This window comes from Pyrgilauda ruficollis, unplaced genomic scaffold (genome assembly GCF_017590135.1).
Source record: "Pyrgilauda ruficollis isolate IOZ18807 unplaced genomic scaffold, ASM1759013v1 scaffold295, whole genome shotgun sequence".
NCBI lineage: Eukaryota > Metazoa > Chordata > Aves > Passeriformes > Passeridae > Pyrgilauda > Pyrgilauda ruficollis.
The window spans coordinates 2,423-25,350 of NW_024524322.1; the positions used below are offsets into that span (position 1 = coordinate 2,423).

Genomic DNA, 22,928 nt, shown 5'->3' on the forward strand with positions numbered 1-22,928 from the left:
CGTGTGCCCCCCGTGTGTCCCCCCGTGCGTGTCCCCCCGTGCCTTGAGAAGGCCAGGGGGTCTCAGAACAGTGGGGGAACCAGCAGGACATGCAGATGCAGGGGCTGGGGACGTGGGAGAAGGGTGGCTCTGAGAGGGCCAGAGTGGGCCAGGGGGATCTGAGGGTGCTGTGCGGGGTCTCAGGGTGGTGAGGGGATCTGGGGGAATCTGCAGGATCCGGGGAAATCTGCAGGAATTTGGGGATCTGAGGGTGCTGTGCGGGGTCTCAGGGTGGTGAGGGGATCTGGGGGAATCTGCAGGATCCGGGGAAATCTGCAGGGATTCAGGGATCTGCGGGCACTGGCAGGGGCTGGGGGTTCCAAGGGTTTTGGGGGATCTGAGGGGATTGGGGGAATCAGGGGTCCTGAGGAGGTCTGAGGGCTCTGGGGGGGGCTGAGGGGCTGCAGGGATCGAGTCAGTTCGGGATGTCTGAGATTGGAATGACTGACAGGGTCTGGGAACCAGAGGGATTTGGGGAATTTGAGGGGCTGTGGGTCTCTGAGAAGATCTGGGGGTGAGCTGAGGGGTCAGTGGGGTGTGGGGGTTGGCAATGTTTGGGGTGTCTGTAGGAATGGGAGGGGGCTTGGGGTGCCAGGGAGCACCTGTCTGTCTGTGGGTCTGTCTGTGGGGGGAACACGGGTCCCGGGGGGGTGGGGGCACCCCGTGTGTTTGGGGTGACTGGGAAGTGGGACGTGGAGCAGGGGACAGGGGCAGTGAGTTGGGGTGCTGGGGGGACACTGCAGTGTTTGAGTGCTTTTGGGGGAGCAGGGACAGTCAGCAAGGGCTGTGGGGACATTGGGGTGTCCAGAGGGAGATGTGACCCTTCAGAGCTGTCCATGGGGATGAGGTGTGGGGGTCAGGGGCCGCTGTGGGGGTCCCAGCACAGCCCCTGGTGCCGCAGGCCCGGAACGAGCCCGACGTGTACGAGACCAGTGACCTGCCCGAGGATGACCAGGCCGAGTTCGAGGCGGTAAGGCCCGGCCAGGGGGGAGCAGCAGCAGCTGGAGCAGACCCCCGGGACCCCCCAGGACCCCCAGGACTGGCACCGTGGCAGGGAACCGGCTCCCACGCACCCAGCAGCACATCCTGCACAGTGACACGTCACCCCACGGGGGCAATGTCCCCCTGCAGTGGCCGTGTCCCTCACGGTGACAGTGTCCCCCACAGTCCCAATGTCCCCCTGCAGTGGCAGTGTCCCTCACGGTGACAGTGTCCCCCCACAGTGACAGTGTCCCCTCACAGCAACAGTGTCCCACACGGTGACAGTGTCCCCCCACAGTGACAGTGTCCCCTCACGGCAACAGTGTCCCTCACGGCAACAGTGTCCCCCACAGTGACAGTGTCCCCCCACGGTCACAGTGACAGTGTCCCCCCACGGTGACAGTGTCCCCCCACGGTGACAGTGTCCCCTGCAGTGACAGTGTCCCCTCACAGTGACAGTGTCCCCTACAGTCCCAATGTCCCCCTGCAGTCCCAATGTCCCACCACAGTGACAGTGTCCCCTCACAGTGACAGTGTGCCCTGCAGTGACAGTGTCCCCTAACAGTGACAGTGTCCTCCCACGGTGACAGCGTTCCCCATAGTCCCAATGTCCCCTCACAGTGACAGTGTCCCCTGCAGTGACAGTGTCCCCTACAGTCCCAGTGTCCCCCTGCACTCCCAGTGTCCCCTCACAGTGACAGTGTCCTCTGCAGTGTAGCCCCCCATCCCCCTGTGGCACCCTGCCTGTGCTTTTGGGGCAGGAATGGGAGAGCAGCAAACAGCCTCCCCCACACGGGCTGGGTGTCCCTGTCCTTGCTGTCCTTGTCCCCAAGGGGAAGGGGCTGCCAGTTCCCCAACCCCACCCCGAGGGGAACAAGGGGGACCCCCTGAACCTGCTGTGAGTAGTGGGGGGTCCCCAGCCTGGGCTAAGGCCATTCTTAGGGGTGGCTGCACAGGGAATTCAGTGTGCAGTGACAGGGGTCCATCCTGGTGGGGCTCAGGGGACCCCCGGGGCTGTGGGGTGACCCCCAGCTGTGCTGGGGAGGACAGTGGGGGTTCAGGGGTCACAGCCTGAGGGGTGACTCGGTGCCCCCCGAGCCAGTGAGGGGGTGCCAGGCCTTGGGGGTGCAGGGGGTGCAACACCTGCCCTCTACCATCAGTGCCAGTGGTGTTTTTGGGGTCTGGCAGATTGGCACAGATCCCTGACATGGAGCAGGGCCCACCAGGTACCCCCAAATCCTGAGGGGGGCAAAGAGACCCCCCCCCATGAGAGCCAGGGCAGCACGATGGGCTGAAACAGGGGTTTGAGCCCAAACTGGACCCAGTCATGAGGTGACATGTGGCCCCTGCTGTGGGGGGAGGTGACAGATGGGGGGTCCTGAGCCCCTCCTGCCTCAGGGAGCCCTTCACCAGCTCTGGGGTGTTGGGGGGTCCTTCCTCCCCCTCGGGGAGCCCCCCAAACTGACCAGGGCTCCCCCCGCTTCCCCCCCGCTCCCGCCTGGCCTGGACTCAGTTTGCACAAGTAAGCGCGGCCCTGCTTTGGGGTGCATGGGGGGGCACTGCTGCATGTGCATGGGGGTCCCAGCGCTGTCCCCTCTGGGGTCCCCCTGCTGCTCTGGGGGTTTTGGGGTGCCCTGCACTGCCCTCCTGCTCTGCCTTGCCCTCTGCATCCTCTGCCTGCTGCCCGTACTGCCCACCTGGCCTTGGGACCCCCGGGACCCCCCAGGACCCCCGGGCTGGGTCTCATTGCCCTGGGGACACTGCCTGGGCATGGGGGGGCCGTGCTGAGCCCCCTCACTGCTGCCAGCATTGCATGGGGCAGCTGCTGGGCTGGGGCAGCTCCTGGCCCTTCAGAGCCCCCCAGGCTCCCTGGGGTCTCTGGGGGTCCCCCTGAGTGTTGGGGTCCTGTGGGGGAGCACCGGGGAAGAGCTGGAGCTCCTGAGGGGAGTTAGGGGGTGATCCCCCAAACTCTGGCCACGTCCTGCTCCCCTCCAGAGCACGGCCCTGCTGCCCCCATCCCCGGCTGCCCCGGGTCTGTCCCACTGCCCCACATCCTGCAGGGGTCCCCAGCCCTCGGGGGTCCCCAGCCCGTGGGGTTCCCTGTCTCGCAGGGGTCCCCAGCCCTCGGGGGGCGGCGAGCGCGGGCCGGACCTTCTAACGCGGATTTTGTCTCTCTCTCCCCTCTCTAACCTTGCTCTGACTTTCTCACCTCTGGGAAACGCCAGGAGCTGGTAAGCGCCCGTCTCCCGGCCGCTGTCACTGTCCCTCAGCCACTGTCACCCGCTGCCACCCACCGCAGCCCCCTAACACTGCCAGCGCTGCTCCCGCCGCTCTCACTGCCCGCAGCAAACCAGGGCCCTGAAACCACCCGGGCCAGAGCCTGGGGGTGCTGCACAGTGGCACACGGGGATCCTTTGGGTCCCCCCAGAGCCCTGCTGAGCTGGGGACCCCCTTGATGGCAGCAGGGGGCAAGGGACACACCGGCTGTGCCCACCCTGCCTGGCACAGGGCACTGCCCCCGGTCTGGGGGCCTGGGGGCCTATGCCCCCCACTGCCCCCCTGATCAGCCCAAAAGGCAGCCAGAGGGCAGTGACAGCCCCAGGGGGCCGGGGGTCACCCTGGGGAGGAGGTTGTCCTGCCAAAACACAGCTGGGGACAGCGACAGTCCCATGGGGACAGGGGTCACCCTGGAGGGACCAGCAATGGGTCCTGGTCCTGGCCAGGGGCTGCTGGAATGTTCCACAGATCGGGATAGGCTGAACCTTGGGGGTCCCTGAGCTGGGCCAGGCCAGGGGCCCAAAGTCCTGACACGTCTTTGGGGGAGCCCTGCCTGCTGGGCTGGGCCAGACCAGGGCCCAGTGTCACCAGAGTCCAGTGCCACCACGCTGGGCCAAGCTTGGGTCTGATGTCCCCACACTGCACCAGGGGTCCAACATCCCCACTCCAGACTCTTGAGAGTACCTCCCCCTAGGCCAGGCCAGTCTGGGGGTGTGCTGTCCCCACCCTGGACCCTTGGGGACATGCCACATCACTGCCAGCAGAGCCCTCACTGGGCTGCCCTGGGGCCTGCGCCTGTGTCCTGGGGAGGACCAGGCTAGCCACGCCGTGTGCTGGGGGTGGTGGCAGCCCTGGGGCTCCCTTGTCCCATCCCTGTCCCTGCCGGGGGAGGTGGTGGCAGTCTGGGGACGCCGTGTCCCTGTCCCTGACGTGGCTCCGTGTGCAGGAGGAGCTGAGCAGCACCAGCGTGGAGCACCTGATCATCAACCCCAACGCTGCCTACGAGAAGTTCCGGGACAAGCGCCTGGGCACGGAGGGTGTGGGTGAGCTGGGGAGCTCGGGGGGGCCAGGGGGGCTGGCCATGAGCCGGGGGACCACGGGGACACTGAGCCCCCCGAGCTGGGTTGGGTCACACCCGCCTCTGCCTCTTGCAGATTTCTCTGACCGCATCGGCCGCACGCGGACAACGGGTTACGAGGCTGGGGAGTATGAGATGGTGAGTGGGCAAGGGGCGCCCCCCCTCCCCACGCAGTGCTTGGGGCACCCCTGGGTGCCACAGGTCCCTTGGGACCCCTGGGGTCACCTGCTGCAGCCCCTAGCCTCACAGGAGCCGTGTGCCAGCTCCACCAGCACCGTGCTGGTCTCTGCCCAGTCCATCCCAGTCTGCCGTGCTGGGAGCCCCTGTCCTCACCACAGACCCTCGAGGGTGCTCAGGACAGCGGTGGTCACCAAGTCCTGGCTGGAGCTGGGAGTCCCAGGGTGGATCTGGGGGTGGTCCTGACAGTCCCAGGTAATCCTGGCTGGCTCATGTTCAGCTGGGTGTCCCCCAGGCCCCCGGGCCTTTCCTGGGTACTCCCCCGTGTCCTGGTGCTGGGCTGTTTCCCCAGCAGGGCCCTGCCTGTCCCCTCACTGACTGAAGTTCTGTCACCCCAATTCCCTGGGCTGTCCCAGTTCCTCTGATCCCTCAGGACCCTCCCAGGGGGCTCAGGGTGGGCTGCAGGCCCTGTCACCCAGGGCCAAAGGGGAGAAGGTGGCTGAGGGTCACCTGGCTCCTTCTTGGCCTGCTGAGAGGGGGTGACATCTGCGTCCCCTGGGCTGGTCACTGTCAGGCCAGCCCAGCTCAGGGTATCTCTGGGAACAGCTGGGTTTGAGCAAGGACCAGGGAACCCTCACATTCCACAGGGGGCATGCCACTACCCAGAGCCACCCCACAGCTTTAGAGCCTGGGTGAGGAGGAGGAGGAGGAGGGGGAAGAGCTCTGTGGGCACTGAAATGGGGAGATCCATGGGGGTGGTGATGGGGAACTTCATGTGGGTGAGGATGAGGAGTTCCATGGGGGTGAAGATGAGCTTCATGAGGATGAAGACGGGGAGCTGTGAGTGTGAAGATGAGGAGCTCCGTGAGGATGAAGATGAGCTCCAGTGCAGCCCCTCTCCCTGTGGGTTCAGGACTGTCCTGGGCTGCTCCTGCCCTGCCCCACTGGCCCCGTCAGGTTCCCTTTAGGTGCCACCTGAGGTTCTGTCACCTGAGGCTGCTCTGACCTGTCCCTGCAGGCCTCACCTGCTCCTTCTGCTTGATGCCAGGTGCTGCCAGCACCTGTGAACCCCCTGAGCCCCCTGAACTCTGTGAGACCCCTGACCCCTCTGGGCCCCCTGAACTCTGTGAGACCCCTGAACCACCATGAGATCCCTGAGCACTCCATGAGACACCTGAGCCCCCTGACCCCTCTGAGGCCCCTGAACCACCATGACCCCTCCACCATCCCATGAGCTCCCCTGACCCTGTGTGAGCCCCCCGTGAGCCCCCCGACCCATTTGTCCCACAGCTGGGTGAGGGTCTTGGTGCCAAGGAGACGCCGCAGCAGCGATTCCAGAGGTTGCAGCACGAGGTGCAGGAGCTGCTCCGAGACGTGGAGCAGATCCAGGTGAGCTCCCACCTGTCCTGGGGCAGGGCTTGGGGGTGACACAGCACCTGTGTGCACAGGTGAGCCCTCACCTGTCCCAGGGTGTGTCCCGGGGGTGACACAGCCCCTTTGTGTCCCCAGAGCTCAGTGAAGGAGTCGGGGGCTGAGGAGGAGCTGACGCCCATGGCCCTGGCCAGGCAGGTGGAGGTGCTGAAGCAGCAGCTGCTCAGCTCCCACCTGGAGAAGGTTCTGGGCCCTGGTGCTGCCGTCGACTTTGCTGATCCCGAGGGTGCCCTGGCCAAGTGAGTGGGGGACACCACCCCGAGGAAGCATGGCAGAGTCCCCGTGGGGTGGGACAGGGACCCTCCAGCTTGTCCCCTGCCTGCCTTGTCGCTGTGCCCACCCTGTCCCCTCCTGGCTGTCCCCAGGCGGCTGCTGCAGCAGCTGGAGGTGGCCAAGTGCAGCAAAGCCACGGCGGGGAAGGGCCCCGCGCGGGCCGCCCCCCCTGCCGGCGATGCTGTCACCTTCGAGCTCTACTGGAGGCCGGAGCAGGACCAGTTTGCCCAGTCTGCCAAGGTGAGCGGGGGCTGCTGGCCCCGCAGGGGTGTCCTGGGGAGGGGGACACCACACCTGGGACCGACACCTCACCCCAAACCCCGCAGGTGTCGGAGCTGGAGAAGCGTCTGGCACAGCTGGAGGCGGCCATGAGGTGTGAGCCCGACAGCCAGGTGAGTGCCCAGGTGAGGGGGGGCTGCCCTGCTTCCCTCCTGCCACTTTCCTGCCCCCGTCCTTCATCTGCACCTACTGACACCATTTCCCCCCACAGAACCCACTGCTGGTGGGGCTGAAGGGCTCCAGTCTCATGGTGAGTTGGGAAAGAGGTGTTTGGAGGAACCCCTGGCCCCCCCCTGCCCTCAGTTCTTTGGGGGGGGCTGCTGTACCCCCCTCACCTGTCCCCCCTCCCCAGGACACGGTGCAGGTGCTGCAGGCCAAGGTGAACGTTCTGGACGTGGCTGTGCTGGACCAGGTGGAGGCTCGGCTGCAGGTGAGGGGAGCTGGGGGGCACTGCTGAAATTGGGGGGCACTGCTGAAACTGGGAGGCATTACTGGATTTGGGGCCCACTGCTGGATTTGGGGTTTTTCTCCCCCCACACCAGAGCGTCCTGGGGAAGGTGAACGAGATCGCCAAGCACAAGGCCACGGTGCAGGACGCTGACACCCAGAGCAAGGTATGGGCTGTGAGGCCCAGAGGCCAGGGGGAGATCCAGAAAAGCCCCCCCAGGCTGTGCTGATCCCCCACCCGCTGCCCCCCAGATCCACCAGCTGTACGAGACGCTGCAGAGCTGGGACGCCGTGGCCAGCGCCCTGCCCGACGTGGTGCAGCGCTTGGTGACCCTGAGGGACCTGCACGAGCAAGGTGAGGGCCGGGGGGGCTGGGGGACACCTGGTGGGGGTCACTGCCCTCCCCAGCACTCAGGTGTGTCCCCCTGCAGCCACCCAGTTCGGGCAGGTGCTGGTGCACCTGGACACGACGCAGCAGGAGATCGCAGGAGCTCTCAAGGACAACGCGGTGCTGTTGGCTGAGGTGGGTCCCCCTGGCCCCCCACTGCCCCCTGTCACCCCATCACCCTGTCCCCCATCACCCCATGACCCTCACCTCCATCCCCTATCTCCCCATCCTCACTGACTCACATCACCCATCCCCAGCTGCCCCATCACCCTCTGCCCCATCCCTCCCTGCCCCATCCCCCCCTCACCCATCTCCCTGCCCCCCAGGTGCAGAAGACCATGAAGGACAACCTGGCCATCGTCGAGGACAACTTTGCCGACATCGACGCCCGCATCAAGCGGCTGCAGAAGTGAAAGGCCCCAGAACACCCCCGGGGCTCCCCTGAGGACATTCCCGTGCCCCCCCAGGACCCCCTGGGCCCTGTGACCCCCCACAGGTCCCAGCTGCTGCTTGTAAATACCCTGGCTCGGCCCCCCGTCCTGTGTCCCTGTCCCCACGGGGGTCCTGCCTGTCCCCCGCTCCCTCCCCAGCTGTGGGTGTCTGGTCCCCCCGTACCCCAATAAACAGCTCGGCTCCCGGGGTGTGTGTCTGTATCTCTGGTGGGGGGCAGGAGCGGGGCCCCCCAAACTGGGGACTGCGGGGGACACGAGGGGAACGTGTGGGACCCCCACAAGGATGAGGGGCTGGGGGCAGCTGGACCCACAGACAGGGGAGGGGTCCCGGGTGTGTCCCCAACCCTCACACGGGTCCTGCAGCCCCCCACCCACAGCCAGAGCACCCCCATGGCACCAGTTGTCCCCCCACAGGTGCCACCAGCCCCCCCCAGTCCCGCCATCCCTCCCAGCTCCAGTGCCCGCAGGACCCCCCCAGTTCCCCCCCCCCCCCAGTGGGTGGCACCGAAGCCCCGCCCACTCCCCGTAATCCCCGCCCATTCCCGCCAAGCCCCGCCCCTCGCCCCTTGCCCGCTGGTGGGCGTGGCCCATTTCCCGCCATTGCATCATCCCCGCGTGACCCCCCACGCGCCCCTCCCTCGCGCTAGGCGGTGCCGCTCATCCCGCCGCCGCCGCTCTCCCATTGGTTGGCGCTCTCCTGCCAGTCACGCATCCCGCGCGCCCATTGGCTGCCGCCGGCGCGAGCGTTGCGTCAGGCTGCAGTTAAAGCGGCGCGGCGCGGGGGGCTGGGCGCAGCGCGGGACGATGCGGACGAGGATGAACAGGGGGCAGCGAGCGGAGCGGGGCCGGGGGCAGCCGGGACCACCCAGGAAGGTGCGGGGAGGGCGGGGGGCAGCCCGGGGACCGGCCCCGGGGGACGCCCGGGGGGCACGGGGGCCGCCGGCCGAGGGGAACCGGAGCGCCCGGAGCTGTCTCCGCGGGACGGGGGCTCCGAGCCCCGGCGAGCCCCCCCTTGGGGGTCACCCCTCCTAAGAGCACCCCCTCCTCCTTCCCCAGGCATCAAGGAGAAAGTGTGTCCTCGCCGACCACCACACCTGAGAGCAGGTAAGGGGTCACCCCCTTTGGCTGCCGGGGCCGGCCCGGGCACCGGGGGTCCCGCCCCGCTCTCCCTCACTCCGTTCCCGTCCTTCGCTCCCTCCCGCAGCCCACGCCGGGCCCGAGGTGACGATGGCGGCCGAGGGGCTGTGGGGGCCGGGCGGCCCCCCCGGCTGGGAGCTGGACGGCTGGTACGAGGACCTGCAGGAGGTGCTGGCGGCGGAGCCCCCCGGGCCCGCCCCCGCCTGGGGGCCCGAGCAGGTGAGCGCGGGGCCGGCGGCGCCCCCGGGGCGGCGGGCGCGGGGCGCGGCCCCCGCTCCATCACCGGCCCCGGTTCCGCTCCCTCCGCAGGTGGAGCCGGGCCCGGGGGGCTGCGGGCTGGACCTGGCTCTGGCCGAGGAGCTGCTGCAGCTGCTGGAGCCGGAGGGAGCGGCTCCGGCAGAGCCCCCGGCCGCGACCCCCGGCGGGAGCGGGCCGGGCCCCGCCGAGGAGGCGGAAGAGGAAGAGGAGAAGGCGCGGGGGGCGCGGAGGAAGCGGCGCGGCGGCGCCGGGGCTCCGCGGCAGCGGGACGGGGAGCGGCGGGTGCGGGAGCTGACGGCGCACAACGAGCGGCTCCGCGCCGAGATCCAGCGGCTCAGCAGCGAGGTGCAGCGCACCCGGGCCGCGCTCATCGACCGCATCGTCAACCTGCGCCAGGTGTAGCGCCTGCCGGGACACGGACCCCGCGCGGCTGGGGACAAGGACTCTGCTGCCCCCCGGAGCGCGGGGACAGCCCTATGGACAGATGGACGCTGGGACAGACAAGTGGATGCAGCTGCTCCACGCCGTTGTACAGCTCTTTGTCATTTATTACACACGTCCGACCACAACCCGCGCGGCCCAGTTTGGTTACTGGAACTCCTCAGGGTGTCCCGGCCTGGGTGCTGGGGTCACTTCTTCCGCTTGCCCTTGGGGACCTCGGGGCTCCGGCCTTCGGCCAGCGCCAGCTGCTGCTTCAGCTCCAGCAGTTTGGCCACCTGGGCGTCCACCTGGGCCTTCTCCACCTGGGCAGCCTTCAGCTGCCTCACCAGGTTGCCCTGGACAGGTGGGAGGAAGGATTTGAGGGTGTGATGAGGATTTGGGGAGGGTTAGAGGCATGACAGTGTGTGTCCCGTGCCCTGTGCTCCCTCACCTGCTTGGCCACCTGCTCCGTCAGCTCCTGGATCAGTTTGGGGTCACCTGGAGCTGCTGAGGTGTTGGGGGGGGCAGGGGGGGCTGAGGCTGGGGGGGGCTGCTTGGCCTGGAAGAGGAAGAGATGGGTCAAGCCCCCTCACTCCTATTCCAGGCAGGTGCAGCTCACCTGGAGCAGCACCAGGAGTTACCTGGGGCTCTGCAGCAGCACCTTTGGAATGGGAATGGGGAGGGGAGGGACAGGGAGGGTGGGGCTGCAGGTGCCCGAAGTGGGGGGGCACCTGAGCCCCCACTCACCTGCCCTCCCCCAAAGCGCTGGCGCAGGGCTTCCACCTGCTCAGGCTCCAGCTTCTGGAACAGGGGGCTCACCTGGCAGGGACAGAGGGGTCACACCTGGGGGTCAGCACCCGCGGGTGCCCCCCCCGCAGGGCCTGCCCTGCCCTCCCCCGGCCGTACCGTGCCAACGCGGTGCCCGGCGGGCAGGGTGCAGGTGAGGCCGGGCCCGAGGCCGCAGCGCTCCGGGGGGATGCGGAGCTGGCCCTGGATGGCGGCGCTGACCCCGGGCACGAAGGGCTGGAGCAGTGCGGCCAGCGCCGCCGCCACGTTCACCGCGACACCGGTCACCGTCCCTGCGCGCTGCCTGCAGGGACACGCTCGGTGACACCTCTGTGACCCTCCCTGCTTGGTGACCCGATGGGGCAGGATGCTCGGTGACCCCTCTGTGACCCCTCCCTGCTCAGTGACCCCCGTGTCCTGCACTGCCTGGGGTGGGGTCACGCTCGGTGACACCTCTGTGACCCTCCCTGCTTGGTGACCCGATGGGGCAGGATGCTCGGTGACCCCTCTGTGACCCCTCCCTGCTCAGTGACCCCCGTGTCCTGCACTGCCTGGGGTGGGGTCACGCTCGGTGACACCTCTGTGACCCTCCCTGACCAGTGACCCCCCTGGGGCAGGGACATGCTCGGTGACACCTCTGTGACCCCCTGGGGCAGGGACACGCTCGGTGACCCCTCTGTGACCCTCCCTGCTCAGTCACCCCCAAGGCCATGTGCCTGTGCTGCCTGGGGGAGCGCAGTGCCTCAGTGTCCCTTGTGCCCCGTGTCCCGCCCTCGCCCCCCTCCCCGGTCACTGCCCGTGGGAGGGGCCATCAGGAACCCCCCGTGCCCTGCCACTCAGTGCCTGTGACCAGGGACCTTCCAGTGTCCCCCCACTCCTGGCCTCACTCCATCCCTACCCTGTGCCCCCATCGGTGCCAGCCCCACCCTGACAAGAGCCAGGAGTGGGGGCCCCTCCATGGCACCCCAGTCACCCTGTACCCCCTCAGATCGTGGCTGTGCCCCCCTCCAGCATCCCCAGTCCCCACCTGTGCCCCCTCCCTGTCCCCAGGTGCCCCATCCGTCCCCACCTGTCCTTCTCATCGCCCTTGATGCGCTTCCAAGGCTCGTTCACCTGGATGTACTGGTTGCCGTGGCGGGAAATGCTGAGCACGCACCTGAGCGCGTCGCGGATGCTGGGGGGGCATGGGGGGGCTGAGCACCTGCAGGGCAGGCTCTGCACCCCCCCCCGGGCTCTGGGACCCCCAGGACCCACCGGACTTTCTCCATCAGCTGGTGGTACTGGCGCATCTCCAGCGTGACCCGGGCCAGGAGCCGCTGGTCCTCGGCCGTGAGCGCCATGGGGGGCACGGTGCCCCCAAAGAACTTGCACACGAACATGCCAGCCCTGGGGACAGTGGGGACGGGTGTGAGCACAACCTGGGACAGGTGTGAGCACAGCGCGGGGACAGGTGTGAGCACAGCCCGGGGACAGGTGGGGACAGGTGTGAGCACAGCCCACAGACAGGTTGGGGACAGGTGTGAGCACAGCCTGGGGACAGGTTGGGGACAGGTGTGAGCACAGCCCGGAGACAGGTGGGGACAGGTGTGAGCACAGCCCACAGACAGGTTTGGGACGGGTGTGAGCACAGCCCGGGGACAGGTGTGAGCACAGCCTGAGGACAGCTGTGACCCATTCTGGGCACAGGTTGGGGACAGGTGTGAGCACAGCCCAGGGAGAGGCTGGGGACAGCTGTGAGCACAGCCTGGGGACAGGTGTGAGCCCATTCTGGGCACAGGTTGGGGGCAGGTGTGAGCACAGCCCGGGGACAGCTGTGAGCACAGCCTGGGGACAGTTTGGGGACAGGTGTGAGCACAGCTGTGGCCCAGCCCTCCTCCCCAGTGTCCCTACCTGTTGATGAAGTTGCCCAGGTTGTTGAGCAGCTCCGAGTTGTTCTTGAGCAGGAGGTCAGCCCAGGAGAAGGCGCTGTCCTGGCCCTCGGGCCGCAGGTACAGCAGGTAGAAGCGCCAGACGTCGGCCGGGATCCCGGTGTCCTTGGCCATGTCCCCGAACACGCCCACGCCCCGGCTCTTGGAGAACTTCCCATCCTCGTAGTTCAGGTACTCTGGGGACAGGTGAGCCCCACCGTGGGGAGCTGGCCCCTCCCAGGCAGGTAACGGCCCCAGGCATGGCATGGGGAGGGTGGAGCCCCCACCCCTGGGGACCCCTCACACCTGGGGATCCCCAACACATGGGGACCCTCACACCTGGGGATCCCCACACGCAGGGACCCCTCACACCTGGGGATCCCCAACACCTGGGGACTGCTCACACCTGGGGATCCCCTCACCCAGGGACCCTCCCAGCTGAGGATCCCTCACACCTGGGGACCCCTCCCAGCTAGGGCTCCCCACACCTGGGGATCTCCACACCAAGGGACCCCTCACACCTGGGGGGCCCTCACACCTGGGGCTCCCAAACACCTGGGCACCCCTCACACCTGGGGATCCCCACACGCAGGGACCCCTCACAGCTGGGGCTCCTCAACACCTGGGGACCGCTCCGAGGTCGTGATCCCCAACACCTGGGGCTCCCCAATACCCGGGGACCCCTCCCACCTGGACTCCCCACACCTGGGCTCCCCACACCTGGGCCCGTACCTGTGGCGATCAGGTGATTCACCAGGGTGTAGTTGTCGTCGGCGCCCAGCAGCGAGCAGGGGAACACGACGCTGTGGAAGGGGACGTTGTCCTTGGCCATGAAGTTGTAGAGCTCCACCTGGCAGGTAACGGGGACGGGGGGAGACGTCAGCCGAGCGTCCTGCTCTGTCCCCACCTGCACCAGCACCTGCCTCCTCCCACCTGCTGGGGGTTCTTCCACCACCGCTCCCACTGGTCGGTGTAGTTGGCCGTGATGGACAGGTACCCGATGGGAGCGTCGAACCACACGTAGAACACCTGGGGGAGGGCGGTACCTGAGCAGGTGAGCGCAGCGGGGAGCGCCCAGCAGGGGCACCCGGGGCCATGGGGGGCACCCACCTTGTCACGGAAGCCGTCGAGGGGCACCGGCGTGCCCCAGGTGAGGTCGCGGGTGATGCAGCGCGGCCTGAGCCCGTCGCGCAGCCAGGTGCGCGTGATGTGCCGCGCGTTGGCCGTCCACTCACCTGCGGCCCAGGTGCGCTCCAGCCACGCCTCCAGCCGCCCCTCCAGCTGCGGGACACACAGCTGGGACACCTGGGCCACCTGGGGGGCCCCGTGCCCCCCTCACTGCTGCCCCAGGGCTGCAGCTCACCTTGGGCAGGTCCAGGAACAGGTGCTGGGTGGGCGACACCACCGGGGTCCCACGGCAGAGCTTGCACTGGGGGTTCTGGGGGCAAACGGGGGTCCCCAGTGTGGGGGGGATCCCCAGAGGTGGAGTGGGGGTCCCCACAGGTGGGGCAAGGGGTGGAAGTGGAGTTAGGGAGGTGCACAGAGGTGAGGGGAAGTGGGGGGTCCCCACAGGTGGGGCAAGGGGCTTTACCAAAAGTGGAAGGCCCAGGGTGAGTTAGGGAGGTGCACAAAGGTGAGGGGATCCCCAAAGGTGGAGTGGGGGTCCCCACAGGTGAGACAAGAGGCGAAAGTGGGAGGGGAAGGCTCAGGGTGATTTGGGGAGGTCCTCAAAAGGTGAGGGGAAGTGGGGGTCCCCAAAGACAGAGTAGGGGGTCCCCAGAAGTGGAGCTGGGGGGTACTCACAGGTGGGGCAAGGGATGTTACCAAAAGTGAGAGGGGAAGGCCCAGGGTGAGTTAGGGAGGTCCCCAAAGGTGAGGGGAAGTGGGGGTCCCCAAAGGAGTGGGGGGTCCCCGCAAGTGGGGCAAGGAGTGAAAGTGGAGTTAGGGAGGTCTACAGCCGTGAGGGGAAGTGGGGGGTCCCCCAGGTGCAGCGGGGGTCCCCGGGGCTGCGGGCCCACCTTGAGCTCCACGGCGTTGATGAGCTTGCCGCACTTGTCGCACTGGTCCCCGCGGGCCTCGGCGTAGCCGCAGAAGGGACAGGTGCCCTCCACGAAGCGGTCGGCCAGGTACCGCCCGCAGCTCTCGCACCGGAGCTGCTCCAGCGTGTCCTGCAGCAGGAAGCCCCGGGCCAGCAGGCGCTGGAAGATGTCCTGGGCGATCCTGGCCAGGGAGGGCAGGCCACGCTAGCCACAGGTACCCCCAGTGCAGGTGGGGCTCACCTGGGCACCAGGGGCTCACCTGGCCTGCAGGGGCTCACGGCCCTTAGGGACTCACCTGGCCTACAGGGACTCACCTGGTCTGGGGGCCTCACCTGGTCCTTAAGGGCTCACCTGGCCTGCAGGGGCTCACCTGGCTGGCTGGGGCTCACCTGGCCCTTAGGGGCTCACCTGATCTGGGGGCTTATCTGGCTTTTAGGAGCTCAGCTGGTCTGGGGGCTTATTTGGTCCCCAGGGGCTCACCTGGCTCTTAGGGGCTCACCTGGCCTGGGGCTCACCTGGTCTGCTGGGGCGTGGTGGTGCGGCCGAAGTGGTCGAAGGAGATGTGGAACCAGCTGTAGATGTCGGCGTGCAGGGCGTGGTAGCGGTCGCAGAGCTCCTGCGGGCTCAGCCCCTCCTGCAGCGCCCGCGTCTCCGTGGCCGTGCCGTACTCGTCCGTGCCGCACACGAACAGCGTGTTCCAGCGCCGCAGGCGGCAGTACCTGCGCACACCTGGGGCTGAGCAGCGGGCACAGCTGGGCTCGGCAGCGGGCACAGCTGGGCTTGGCACCGGGCACAGCTGTGGGGTACCTGGCACAGCTGGGCTCGGCACCGGGCACAGCTGGGCTTGGCACCGGGCACAGCTCTGGGGTTCCTGGCACACCTGGGCTCGGCACTGGGCACACCTCTGGGGCACCTGGCACACTTCTAGGGCTCAGCAGCGGGCACAGCTGTGGGGCTCAGGACTGGGCACGCCTGTGTGTGGGCACCTGGCACACCTGAGGCTGAGCAGCTGGCACATCTGAGCTCGGCACCGGGCACACCTGGGTTTGGTACCTGGCACATCTGAGGCTGAGTAGCTGGCACACCTGAGCTCAGCACTAGGCACACCTCTGGGGCACCTGGCACACCTGGGGCTCAGCACCTGGCAAATCTGGGCTCAGCACTGGGGACACCTGTATGTGGGCACCTGGCACACCTCTGGGGTACCCGTCACATCTGGGTCTCAGCACCTGGCACACCTGGGGCTGAGCACCTGGCACACCTGTGTGTGGGCAGCTGTCACAGCTATGGGGGCACCTGTCACACCTGAGCATGGACATCTGCCATGCCTGCAGGAACATGCCTGTAACACCTGCAGGGCACACCTGTCACACCCCTGGGGACATACCTGTCACACCTACGTATGGACACCTATCACACCTGCAGAGACACCTGTCACACCTGCAGGGCACACCTGTCACACCTCTGGGGACACACCTGTCACACCTGTGTACCAGCACCTATCACACCTGCAGCGGCACCTCTATCACCTGGGCATGGACACCTGTCACACCTGCAGGGGGCACACCTGCCACACCTGCACAGGTGTGCAAATAGCACAAACCCCCCAACAACCTCCCAGCCACCCCCTTGTCATTATCCCATCCCCCCACTACCCGCTGGTCCCAGCGAGGTTTCCTGCACCTGGCAGCACCTGCAGGTGCACACCTGTAACCCCTGGGCAGGCAGCACAGCCCCCAGGTGCACACCTGTAACCCCTGGGCAGGCAGCACAGCCCCCAGGTGCACACCTGTAACACCTGGGCAGAGAACACAGCCCCCCCCATGCACACCTGTCACACCTGTCACACCTGTCACAGCTGCCCCACCCGCGCAGGCAGCACAGCCCCAGCCCCGGGGAGCCCCCGCAGCCTCACCTGGCGAAGGTGTCAGCGCTGAGCACGCAGCCGATGATGTTGCCCAGGTGAGGGACGTTGTTGACGTAGGGCAGCGCGCTGGTGATCAGCACGTTCCTCTCGCCCTCCACAGGTAACCTGCCAGGAGGGGGGGTCAGAGCAGCGCCCCCCGCACCCCCAGTGCCACCTGGGCACACTCACACAGGTGGGCACCACCTGGGCACACACACACAGCTGAGTGCCACCTGGGCACACACACACGGGTGAGCACCTCCTGGGCACACACACACAGGTGAGTGCCACCTGGGCACGCTCACACAGGTGAGCACACCTGGGCACACACACACACAGGTGAGCACACCTGGGCACACACACACACAGGTGAGCACACCTGGGCACACACACACACACTCACACGGGTGTGCGTGGCTGCCGGGGCGGGGGCAGTGCCGCGGGGCCCCGTGCCCAGATCTCCACGGCGGCGGCGATGTCGTCGTCGGTCAGCATCCGCTCGGGGCTCTCCTCCTCCTGCGGGCACCAGGTGAGGGGGGCTGCTCCCACGTGCCCCCCAGCCTCCCCCCGGGGCGGGGTCGCACCTGGGGCTGGTGGCGGGGGCCGGGCAGGGCCGGGGGGTGCTGGCCCAGGTGGTTCCGGAGCTCCGGCAGCGCCTCCGGCAGCAGCGCGGCCGCGGCCCGGCACGGCTCCCACGCCGACATGGCGCCGAGCCAGCAGCGCAGCACCCGCAGCTCACCTGGGCACGGCAGGCACGGGGGGTCAGGGGTCAGCCCGGCCCGGCTGGGACCCCCCAGCCCCCCCCGAGCCACCCCCAGCCCGCTCTTACTGGGAAGACTGGCGTCGTCCTGGAGCACTGGGAACAGGCTGCCCCACACCACCACGTCAGCCACCGAGGCGGCGTCCTGGGGACACAGGGACATGGCGGGGACTGCGGGCACTGGGGGGGACTGGCAGTGTGAACTGGGGCACTGGGGGGGACTGGGAGCACTGGGGGGGACTGGGAGTGTGAACTGGGAGCACTGGGAATGCCATGTAGGAGGAATAAAGACAAACTGGGACAAACTGGGGGCACTGGGAGGGCACGGGAGTGTAAACTGGGGGCACTGGGAGTGTGAACTGGGGCACTGAAAGGGACTGGGAGTGTGAACTGGGGGCACTGGGTGGCGCTGCCAGGCAAAGGCAGCACTGGGAGCTGCAGGTGGCACTGGGTGCACTGGGAGGCACTGGGGCCATTTTCCAGCCCAGGGTCAGCAGTGTCCCACCCCCGCTCCTTGGGCACACCTGGGGACAGGGCTGGGGACAGGGCTGGGGACACAGCTGGGGACAGGGCTGGGGACACACCTGGGGACACACCTGGGGACACACCTGGGGACACACCTGGGGACACAGCTGGGGACACAGCTGTCCCGCAGGTGGCAGCGAGCCCCCCCAGCTCCCCCCGGGCCCCCACTCACCCCCGCCAGGTGGGAGGTGCCGCTCCGGGCCAGGTGCTGCTCCAGGTGAGCCAGGAGGGGCTGCAGGACCCCCAGGGCGTCGGGCCCCGCCCGGCCCTGCACCAGCCGCAGGTACAGGGCAGCGGCCACCGCCGGCTGGGGACACAGCGGGGACATAACGGGGTCACGGGGGGGGACAGCGCGGTCACAGCGAGGGGACACAGTGGGGACATAAGGGGTCACAGCGGGGGGACACAGCAGGGTCACATTGGGGGGGACAGCAGGGGGACACACCAGGGGACAGAGGGGACATAACGGGGTCACATCAGCGGACGGCAGGGGACACAGCAGAGACACAGCAGGGTCACACTGGGGACAGGGAGCCTCGAGCCTCAGGCACACACCGGGGTCACATCAGGATCACAGGGAGCAGAGCCCCGGGGTCACACCGGAGTCACACTGGGGTCACACCTGGGTCACACCGGGGGCACACCGGGGCACTCACCTGCAGCTCCGTGGCCTCCCATTCCAGCCACTGCGTGGTCAGGTCGGTGGGCTCCTCCCCACGGCACAGGTAAAAATACCTGGGGGGGGAAGGGGGGTCGGGGCAGGTTCTGCGGGAGCGCCCGGCGGGACCCGGAGCCGCATGGCGGAGGGGGCGGGGCCGCGCGGGGCACGGCGGGAGGGACCGCGGCCGGGGGCGGGGCCGGCGGTGTTAGCTCCGCCCCGGACACGCCCATCTGGACGCGCACCTAAGTCTCGCGAGAGAGCGGGAAGGAGGTTGCCATGGCAACGGGGACGCGGCTGTGGGGCCGCCATGACCGGGATGGGAACGGGGATGGGAACAGGGACGGGATAACGGGAATGGGATAACGGGGATGGGATAGCGGGATAACGGGCATGGGATAGCGGGATAACGGGATAGCAGGATAACAGGATAACGGAAATGGGATAGCGGGATATGGGAATGGGATAACGAGGATAGGATAATGGGATAACGGGAAAGGGATAGTGGGATAGCGGGATAACGAGGTAAGAGGAAAACAGGATAGTGGGATAACGGGATAGTGGGATAGCAGGATAAGAGGAAAACGGGATAGTGGGATGGGAACTGGGATGGGATCCATGGGATTGGATAATGAGATGGGAATGATGGGATGGGAATGATGGGATGGATCCATGGGATGGATAATGGGAAAATGGGATTGGAACTGGGATCAGAACTGGCACGGGATGGGAACAGGGATGGGATAATGGGATGGGATCCATGGGATGGGATGATGGGATGGGAATGACAGGAATGACGGGAATGACAGGAATGACAGGATGGATCCATGGGATGGGATGACGGGATGGGAATGACAGGAATGATGGGATGAATCCATGGGAGGGGATGATGGGAAAATGGGATTGGAACTGGGATAGGATGGGAACAGGGATGGGATGATGGGATCATGGGGATGATGGGATGGGATGATGGGAATGATGGGAATTATGGGATCCATGGGATGGGATGGGAATGACGGGAATGATGGGATGGGAATGACAGGAATGATGGGATGATGGGATGGGATGATGGGATGAATCTCATTACGGGATCCATGGGATGGGATGGGAATGGCCGGAATGATGGGATGATGGGATCATGGGGATGATGGGATGATGGGATGGATCCATGGGATCATAGGGATGATGGGATGGGATGATGGGATCATGGGGATGATGGGATCATGGGGATGATGGGATGGGATGATGGGATCATGGGGATGATGGGATGATGGGATGACAGGATGGGGCCCAGCCGGCCCGGGGGGTCCCAGGTGCCCCCGATCCCTTCTGGCCCGAGTCTGGTCCCGGGCTCTGAAGGAACCCAAGGGCAAGGTTGGGATTTTACCCAAATTCTGTGAATTTCACCCAAACTCAGTGAACCCCGCCCAAATCCCAGCACATCTAACCCAAATTGCATTCATTTAACCCAAATTTCATCAGCTGAGCCCAGTTTCTGTTCTATTTAACCCAGATTTCAGTGGTTTAACCCAAATTTTATGAATTTGCCCCTGTTCAAGCCACAAGTCCGGGTCAAGTTTAACCACTTTTTATTTTTCCACTTAAATATTCTCTTTAAATACAGCATTGTCCCAGGAAACTGCGGAAAAGCAGGAAAAATGAATAACAGTGGGGAGAAGCTTTGGATTCACTTGGTGGCATTAAATGTGGAGTTAAAATGGAAATTAAAAACCAAAAAATGAAATTAAAAATGGAATAGAAATAAGGAAAGGGAAAAGTGAAGTTAAAAGGGAAATTAAAAAGGAAATAAACTGTATTAAAAAAAGAAAAAAGAGCAAGTAAAAATTCAAGAAAGAAATAAAATGGCAATAAAAACAGAGAAAGGAAATAAAAATAAAATTTAAAAAAAAAATTAAATTAAATTTAAAAGAAAAAACAAAATTAAAAGTGAAAGGAATAAAAAAGAAGTAGAAAAAAGGGGAATAAAAAATAAAGAAGGAAATCAAAATTACATTAAAAGTTCTGAAGCCGCTTTGGGCACCCTGGGGGGGAAGTTTGGGGATCCCCAGGGGTTTTGGGGGGGCTGTAGCACCAGCGAGGGCCAGATCCATGAAATCCAGACTGGATCAAATCCAGGAACTCTGGGGGCTTTGGGGGAAAACGGGATAAATCTGGGAATTCTGTGGTTTGGGGGGAAATTGAATAAATCCAGAAATTCTGGGGGGTTTGGGGGGAAATGGGATAAATCCAGCAATTCCATTGTTTGGGGGGAAATCAGATAAATCTGGGAATTCTGTGGTTTGAGTAGAATGGGATATATCTGGGAATTCTGAGGGGTTTGGGGGGAAATGGGATAAATCTGGGAATTCTGTGGTTTGGGGGGAAACGGGATAAGTCTGGGAATTCCATGGTTTGGGGGGAAATTGAATAAATCCAGAAATTCTGGGGGGTTTGGGGGGAAATGGGATAAATCCAGCAATTCCATTGTTTGGGGTGCAATGGGATAAATCTGGGAATTCTGAGGGGATTGGGGTACACCAGGATAAATCCAGGAATTCCATGGTTTGGGAAGCACCAGCTGGGGGGAGCCAGGGCAGGATTTGGGGTCCCCTGCCCCTGTCCCTGCCCCCAGGGGGTCACACCGGGTTTGGGGCCGTTCCTGTGGGATCTGGGCACCTCCCGGGGGGGTTTGGGGGTCACCGAGGCCCCGGGCTGGGAGCCGGCCCCTCCCCACCCCAAATCCCCCCTGGGAAATCCCCTCTGAGCCCCCTGAAGCCACTCTGAGCTCCCCCAAACCCCTTGGAACCCCCCCAAACCCCTTCAACACCCCCCTAAGTGCCCGTGAAATGCTCTGAACCCCGTTTTGATCCCTCCTGGACACCAAAAATAACCCTGGGAACGCCCTAAAACCCCTCTGGCTCTGCCAAACCCCCTGAAATCTCCTCTGAACACCATTAAATGCCTCCCTGAACCCCTGAAAACACCCTCTGAACCCCCAAATGCCCCTCTGAATCCCCTTTTTAACCCCTTACCCCCCTCCTCTGAACCCCCCTAAACCTCAAACCCCTTTGAACCCACGCAAGGCCCCTGAATTCCCTTTGAATCCCCCTTAAATCTTCTGAACTCACTTAAACCCCCTTTGGAGCCCCTAAAAAACCCTTTAAACCAACTTAAACCCCACCTGAGCCCCTTTAAACTCCTCTGAACCCCCCTAAAGCCCTTCTTAAACCCACCTTAAATGTCCCCTCAAGAGCCTAAAAAATCCCTTTGACACCCTCAGACCCCACTGAACCCACCTGAATCCCTCAAACTCTTTTTAAAGCCCCTTAAACCCCTCTGAACCCCCTTGATCTCCTAAAAGACCCTTTCACTTTCTTTATAAACCCCTTTAGACCCAACTGAACCCCCTTTAGCCCCCTTAAACCTCTCTGAACCCCGAAAACCCATAAAAACCTCTCTGAACACTTTTCAACCCTAAAAAACCCCTCAATGCCCCCATAACCCCTAAAAGCCCCACTCTGAACATCCCTGAACCCCCTAAGAACCCCTCTGAGCCCCCTTAAACCCCTTTTTACACTGTCATGAACACCTAAAACCCCATAAAAACCCCTCTGAACCCCTTTAAACCCCCCAAAAAAACTCAATGCCACCATAACCCCTAAAACCCCCACTTTGAGCCCCCTTAAACCCCTTTAGAACCTCATCCCCTCCTGAACCCCCTTTTAAACCCCCCCAGAGAGGACAGGTGACCCCCCCAGAAGCACCAGGGGACCCTCAACCCCCAAAACTGGTGGGGAGGTCCCACCCCAGTGTGGGAAAACTGCTGGAAAAGCCAAAATCAAGGGTGAAACCAAAAAGTCAGGAGAAGAATGAGGGGGCAGCAGCTGGACTGGGGGATTTGGGTCCCTGTGACCCCGGGGTCTGGGAGCATCAGGTGAGCAGGGCCTGAAGGCACAGATCCCTCAAGGTGAGCAGGTCCAGGTGAGCAAGTCCAGGTGAACAAGTCCAGGTGAGCAGGTCCTGGGAGTGCTCAGGTGAGCAGATCCAGTGGCACAGATCCCTCAAGGTGAGCAGGTCCAGGTGAGCAGATCCAAGTGAGCAGGTCCCACAAGGTGAGCAGATCCAGGTGAGCAAATCTCACAAGGTGAGCAGATCCAGGTGAGCAGGTCCAGGTGAGCAGGTCCTGGGAGTGCTCAGGGGAGCAGATCCAGTGGCACAGATCCCTCAAGGTGAGCAGGTCCAGGTGAGCAAGTCCAGGTGAACAAGTCCAGGTGAGCAGGTCCTGGGAGTGCTCAGGTGAGCAGATCCAGTGGCACAGATCCCTCAAGGTGAGCAGGTCCAGGTGAGCAGATCCAAGTGAGCAGGTCCCACAAGGTGAGCAGATCCAGGTGAGCAAATCTCACAAGGTGAGCAGATCCAGGTGAGCAAATCTCACAAGGTGAGCAGATCCAGGTGAGCAAATCTCACAAGGTGAGCAGATCCAGGTGAGCAAATCTCACAAGGTGAGCAGATCCAGGTGAGCAAATCTCACAAGGTGAGCTGGTCCAGGTGAGCAGGTCCCACAGTCTGTAGGGTCCAGGTGAGCGGAATGCAGGTTTTGGGGCACAGACCCAAGCAGGTGAGCAGATCCCAGAATCCAAGAGCATCCAGGTGAGCAAATCCACAGAGCCAGTGGAGAACAGGCAGCCCCACCCCCATCCCGATTTCCCC

At 64.6% G+C, this 22,928-nt stretch overlaps 3 protein-coding genes across 3 annotated transcripts; 2 read left to right on the forward strand and 1 right to left on the reverse strand.

Moving 5' to 3' along the window:
- The first annotated feature begins 866 nt into the window (after nucleotides 1–866).
- DCTN2 (dynactin subunit 2) lies at nucleotides 867–8,009 on the forward strand. Its single transcript, XM_041472631.1, has 13 exons — nucleotides 867–1,009; nucleotides 4,189–4,340; nucleotides 4,452–4,513; nucleotides 5,843–5,941; nucleotides 6,062–6,222; nucleotides 6,349–6,496; nucleotides 6,583–6,648; nucleotides 6,747–6,785; nucleotides 6,888–6,965; nucleotides 7,078–7,149; nucleotides 7,235–7,337; nucleotides 7,414–7,505; nucleotides 7,697–8,009. The coding sequence occupies exons 1-13, from the start codon at nucleotides 876–878 to the stop codon at nucleotides 7,781–7,783; spliced, it is 1,293 nt and encodes a 430-aa protein (XP_041328565.1). The 5' UTR covers nucleotides 867–875; the 3' UTR covers nucleotides 7,784–8,009.
- Nucleotides 8,010–8,589: 580 nt separating this feature from the next.
- Nucleotides 8,590–9,786, forward strand: DDIT3 (DNA damage inducible transcript 3). The gene is made up of 4 exons (XM_041472643.1): nucleotides 8,590–8,695; nucleotides 8,879–8,926; nucleotides 9,027–9,178; nucleotides 9,269–9,786. Exons 3-4 carry the CDS (start codon nucleotides 9,050–9,052, stop codon nucleotides 9,617–9,619), a joined length of 480 nt encoding a protein of 159 aa, XP_041328577.1. The 5' UTR covers nucleotides 8,590–8,695; nucleotides 8,879–8,926; nucleotides 9,027–9,049; the 3' UTR covers nucleotides 9,620–9,786.
- MARS1 (methionyl-tRNA synthetase 1) lies at nucleotides 9,748–18,451 on the reverse strand. The gene is made up of 20 exons (XM_041472647.1): nucleotides 18,444–18,451; nucleotides 18,217–18,325; nucleotides 17,733–17,867; nucleotides 17,105–17,180; nucleotides 16,860–17,014; nucleotides 16,679–16,791; nucleotides 16,285–16,401; nucleotides 14,885–15,088; nucleotides 14,349–14,550; nucleotides 13,694–13,768; nucleotides 13,441–13,611; nucleotides 13,264–13,359; nucleotides 13,063–13,180; nucleotides 12,314–12,527; nucleotides 11,678–11,809; nucleotides 11,493–11,597; nucleotides 10,544–10,727; nucleotides 10,385–10,456; nucleotides 10,089–10,196; nucleotides 9,748–9,993 (listed from the first exon to the last, which is right to left on the reverse strand). The coding sequence occupies exons 1-20, from the start codon at nucleotides 18,449–18,451 to the stop codon at nucleotides 9,847–9,849; spliced, it is 2,541 nt and encodes an 846-aa protein (XP_041328581.1). The 3' UTR covers nucleotides 9,748–9,846.
- Nucleotides 18,452–22,928: the final 4,477 nt, after the last annotated feature.

Coding starts and splice junctions, on each gene's coding strand:
- MARS1 (XM_041472647.1), bottom strand. Junction 16,402..16,678: donor CGGCAGCCACGCACACCCGT/GTGAGTGTGTGT, acceptor CCCTCCTGGCAG/GTTACCTGTGGAGGGCGAGA. Junction 12,528..13,062: donor GAATCACCTGATCGCCACAG/GTACGGGCCCAG, acceptor ACCTGTCCCCAG/AGTACCTGAACTACGAGGAT.
- DDIT3 (XM_041472643.1), top strand. CDS start 9,050: ATGGCGGCCGAGGGGCTGTGGGGGCCGGGCGGCCCCCCCGGCTGGGAG. Junction 9,179..9,268: donor CCGCCTGGGGGCCCGAGCAG/GTGAGCGCGGGG, acceptor CTCCCTCCGCAG/GTGGAGCCGGGCCCGGGGGG.
- DCTN2 (XM_041472631.1), top strand. CDS start 876: ATGGGGATGAGGTGTGGGGGTCAGGGGCCGCTGTGGGGGTCCCAGCAC. Junction 6,223..6,348: donor CCCGAGGGTGCCCTGGCCAA/GTGAGTGGGGGA, acceptor GGCTGTCCCCAG/GCGGCTGCTGCAGCAGCTGG. Junction 7,506..7,696: donor ACGCGGTGCTGTTGGCTGAG/GTGGGTCCCCCT, acceptor CCTGCCCCCCAG/GTGCAGAAGACCATGAAGGA.